This window comes from Plasmodium gonderi, assembly GCF_002157705.1.
Source record: "Plasmodium gonderi DNA, contig: Pgo-contig_112, whole genome shotgun sequence".
Classification (NCBI taxonomy): domain Eukaryota; phylum Apicomplexa; class Aconoidasida; order Haemosporida; family Plasmodiidae; genus Plasmodium; species Plasmodium gonderi.
In genome coordinates, this window is record NW_021629039.1 from 17621 (window position 1) to 22905 (window position 5285).

A 5285-nucleotide genomic window follows, 5' to 3' on the forward strand; every position below is an offset into this window, starting at 1 on the left:
CAAACATTTTTCTATGATAATTTAAAATTATAATACTTCTTTAGAATCATCTATGAGCACAAATTTAATACTTTTATGCTAAACAAAGGATAATTAATTAAAAATATATAACAAAAATATATTAAAACATAATTGATAAAATGTATAACATACAATTTTATCTCAAATAAGGAATACTTTTAAATGGAATGAATAATTAATGCTGACGATCTATAAAAGAATCATAAAAATTATTAATATCATATGTTGAAATACATTATAAAATATAAATTCTATATGTTTATACTGTTAAATTAAAATGTATTCAAATAATAATAATTAATAATTTTATTGTAATTATATTGCTTATTAAATTAATATTGTACGACTAAAAGTATTATGGGAACTTTATTATAATATGCATACTCTGAACATATTTTTATTTTCTACTAAGTGGAAATATATTATAATTATCAAAAAATACATGAAAACTAGGACATTTATTGGTGTCGTTATATTCCCTCGTTTAAATTTATATTCCTGATTTTATTAGTAATATTACAATATACATTTATATCTGCATTTTCAAATATTCATAAGTCTTATATATTTTTTTACGCCATTTTTATTTGTATAAATAGAGATTTCTGATCTATTTCATTAGATACATTTAAAGAACATTAATATATTCTTTTTATATTTACATGTATATTAAAATGAAGATTTTCGTGTTATTATATACATATTTTATTATGAAATCCTTTTACATGATACAATGAATTATAAAATATTCACATTATGAGAAATAAGGAAAAACAATGTGTAACTAATATTATAATTTCTTATCTAGTATTAAAAAAACATATTTATTGAGAACAATATAGCAACATAAATATGTAGTGTTAGTAACTACTATTAGATTATGTATATAAAAAGAAACAGAACATAATATATATATTATAAATATAATAGTGAATTTCATAATATATTCTAATAAAATCCTATAAGTTATGAAATAATTCAAAAAATTTTTCTTATCTTGAAAAAATATAAATGGTATAATGTACAAATTCATAACTTTATGAAGTCTTAATAATAACATATATAGAAAAAAATAATAGAAAAATTCATATAATATAATAAATTATACATATATATTTATACATACCATAATGTAATAAGAATAAAGCACAAATATTTAGCATTATAGAAGTTACATTAATAGAATGTCTCAAAAATTATTAATTAATTTCTTATAATATGGATAAGGTTATAATAACCCCTCTAATTTATATTATATATGAAATTACATATATTTATAAATGATTTTGTACATATATATTATTTTTTATAAATCATATATTTGATACAATGCAATAATTTCTTTAATTTTTTATGTTTCTTCCACATGCATGAATTTTTCTTCGAGTGAATCATCGATAAATGGTGCTGTTAATAATTATTATGTTAGTTTGATTAGTCCTTGTGTATCATTACATGTTCTATATAAAATTTATATCTGCAGGAATATTTATCAATAACGATTTTTTAAAGGATAAATTAAAAGAAATTATATTCCAAATATGTTCAAAAAAATTATAACATTTATTCGTTTGTCAATGAATGGTTATTCGAAGAATTAATAAATAAATGTAAATTCATAGTATTTTATCTAATATTGAAGATCGAAATCGTTATTCTATTTATTCGAAACAAGAAAAAACATTAAACACAATGAACTCATAATGTTTTCTTTTATTGAAACTATTACAAATGCATCACACAATTCATCCCCTATAAAAACTATTTTCCTTTATACATTCCTCATTAAATGACAGTAAGCTATATTTTTTTTCTAAATAATGTAATATATAATGATTCTGAAATTTTTTTAAGGAGTAATTATTCCAATATAATACATTAAATAATGGATACAATTTATGCATGTTATACTTTATATTTATTAGCTTTTAGATATAGTCTTCTAAAAAAAAAGTATTTTGGACAAAAAGAAATAATGCAAATAGCACAATAGGTGATGAAATACAAAATATATTCTCCTATTTTAATACAAAATATTTTCAATTCGCATCAAAAAATAAAAGGATTAGCCTATTTTAGTTATCTAGAGGGAATTCATAGTTAATATATATTACTAAATACTAAAATGATTTTGCAATATCATAATTTAAATATCTTTTTGTTAAATATTAAATTATGAATATAAAAAAAATATGTAATAGAATAAGCGAGTACATAAAATGAAGAAAAATAAAAATTAAGGAAATTATAATTTGTTATATATTGTGCCCTTCAATATATACCTTAAATTTTTATGTCATAGACACTCTCATATAAGTACTTAAATTCAGTGGCACATAATAAAATTTCTAAAAATAAATATCAGGTTTATTATATATTAAAATTATTAAGTTATATGTATATTTAATAATTCAAAGTTTACTTTTGAATACTATTGTTCTATAATATCAAAATATATATGAAAATGTTTCATAGAACTTGTGTTAAATTATTATCAAAATTTCTTATTTATGCATGACATACTATGTGGTTTATAATGGATTTTTAATTTAATTCATAATTTTTATGATTAAAATTTAAAAAAAATAAATTAAACACAAAATACTATATATTAAAATAAGGATGTGAAATATATTAATATTATTTATATTAAAGCAAATAATATTTTTTACATTGTTCTCTTGTTTTCTTTCAAATTAATATTTAAATCAGTATTACCATACACGAAGATCATTTTTACCAATATATAATGTTTCTAAGAGGATCATTCTATATATAATTTTATTGAGTCTACATACATATTCATTTAAAATATTCTCTTTTTATATATAATGAATTAATTATTCACAATGATATAATACATTATACCTACTGCCATTACAAATAATTCCTGATAATTCAGATGCTTCCAGAACCTGCTGTTCTTCATTGATATTGTTAAACATATTTCTAATACTTTTTAATATACGTACCAAGTATGATCCATATGGAGTAAACTATGTAATAATAAAAACAAAATTTATATATTAAGAATATAATTTTTTTTATATTAAATATTTCTCTTTTTTAAACTATATTTAGCTATTCTATAATATTATATATAATATAATAATATACCTTAAATACAATAAATAATAAAATGGACATTATTAACATTGTAATAATTGTAATTAATATAGGAATAGAAATACTTGCATGTTGTGTGACCGGTACTTTATATATGACCCCTTGACAACTAGGATCATGCTTTGATGGATAATATTCATTAATAATATCTTTCGCTGATTTACAAAAGTCATCATTTTCCTTAGATTGACAATAATGTTTCTTTATATTTTCAAGACTCTTGTACATATTGTATAAATTTTTGATTTTCCCCAGTTCATTATAAGAAAATCCAGTGATACTAAAATGCTTACATATATCCTTGCTTTCATATCCAGATGCATTGATCAGCGCATTACATATATTATATATTTCTGATCTATTATTATTTTCCCCAAGGTTATTATATATAGAATAATACATATATAAATAATCTTCATATGTGAACTCATCTTTTGTTTTTATATAATGCATATAGGATACACATAACATAGCCCTGCTGCAAGTGTTAGTATCGAAATTATCTTTAATATGTATCTTAGAAAGAGCGCTTGAATTACATATTACATCTCCCACCTGACTCTTATAAACATCTATTTTTTGTTGAATATCATGAAATCTTTTTACTAAACTATACTGAAAAAGAAAAAAAAAAAAAAAAAAAGTATTATGTAAAATATATATCCTTTTATATATATTTATTTTCTATTTGTCGAGAATGGAACATACGTGTATTAATATATTGTAATTAGTGTTATATTAATTCAGGCATACATCTATTTTCCCCATCTGAAATAAGTATAAAAAATTGATTTTGCGGGAAGTAAATAAAATAATGAAATGTGTGAAAATACAAATGTCTTTATCTAGAATTAATGAAAGAGTGTGTTAAATAGCTCCTCATTAATCTATACTGTAATTATAGAAATAATGAGAAAAATTTGTTGAACACGTTAGATTTTTTATTATTGTTCAGCCGAAAATCTAATAGTAATCATTTGTGACGCATAATATATGTTCTTATGAGGTTGCAAATATGGACTACATAAATACTTTATTTTAATAAAAAAATTACATCACATAATATAATATTAATGCAATCAATATATATATAAATTATAATAACAAAATATCACATCATAAAGAAAAAAAGTATACAATAGAAATACATTTTATTCATATTCATGTATATATATAAAATTACTTCTTATTTATACTAAAACTTATCGTAGAAATTATAATTTATTATTAAAAATATTGAATATCTATTTATGTAAGAACTACTACTCTAAATTTAATGTTGACATCCTCATTAAATATAGAATGATAAAACGTTACTAAGCTAAACTAACATAAACTGCACAAATTATATATAAATCATATAAGGAATACATATATATAAAGTAATTTTACATATTAATCAGATGAATACAAGATACAATGTTATGTATCATTTTAAATTTTTTATTTGGGGAGATGATGGATTATATCATTTACATGTTTATACACATGTACTATGAAAGCTTCTATGATACTTTACATATTATATATATATATATTTTTAATTATATATTGATATATTGCATTGAATAATACATCTAATTAGTAATACAAGTGCATATGTAAAAATTTATGAATTTTAGAAAATAATGTTTTAATATATTTTTCATTGGTGGAATTATACTAAATAAAATTATAGTGATGATAGGAAACAAATATATGATAACGAATGCTTTGATCAGTTGTAGATATTATATATTCTAAGATACAGAAATAAAAATGTTTAATTATGTCACTATCTTATTAATATTCGTGCATTTATTATAACAAGTAATATTTATCTAGTTCATAACATTATCTTTTTTTAAGAAGAATTCATTCTTTTATAATTGAACATTTATTATAAAAATATTTATGAGATAAATATGTGATTAGAAAAATAGCGATTATTTATATAAAATTTATTACAACTCATCAATATTAGCTTTTGAAACTATATATTTTTTTAAAATTGCTAATTATAAAATATTGAGTATGAATTATATTATATAATAGATAATATTTTTATTCTATACTTTTACTAAAATTTGTTAATTTATTATCAACGTAATTAGAACATGTTTCATATTTCACTGTATTAATTATAACAAATATATTTT

General features: G+C 19.5%; 1 protein-coding gene across 1 annotated transcript; it reads right to left on the bottom strand.

The window, feature by feature from the left end:
* Positions 1–2861: 2861 nt before the first annotated feature.
* Positions 2862–3915, bottom strand: PGO_001160 (variable surface protein; the record flags this gene model as incomplete). The annotated part of the gene is made up of 3 exons (XM_028690901.1): positions 2862–3017; positions 3139–3831; positions 3901–3915. The coding sequence occupies 3 exons, from the start codon at positions 3913–3915 to the stop codon at positions 2862–2864; spliced, it is 864 nt and encodes a 287-aa protein (XP_028546702.1).
* Between the last annotated feature and the right edge of the window lie 1370 nt (positions 3916–5285).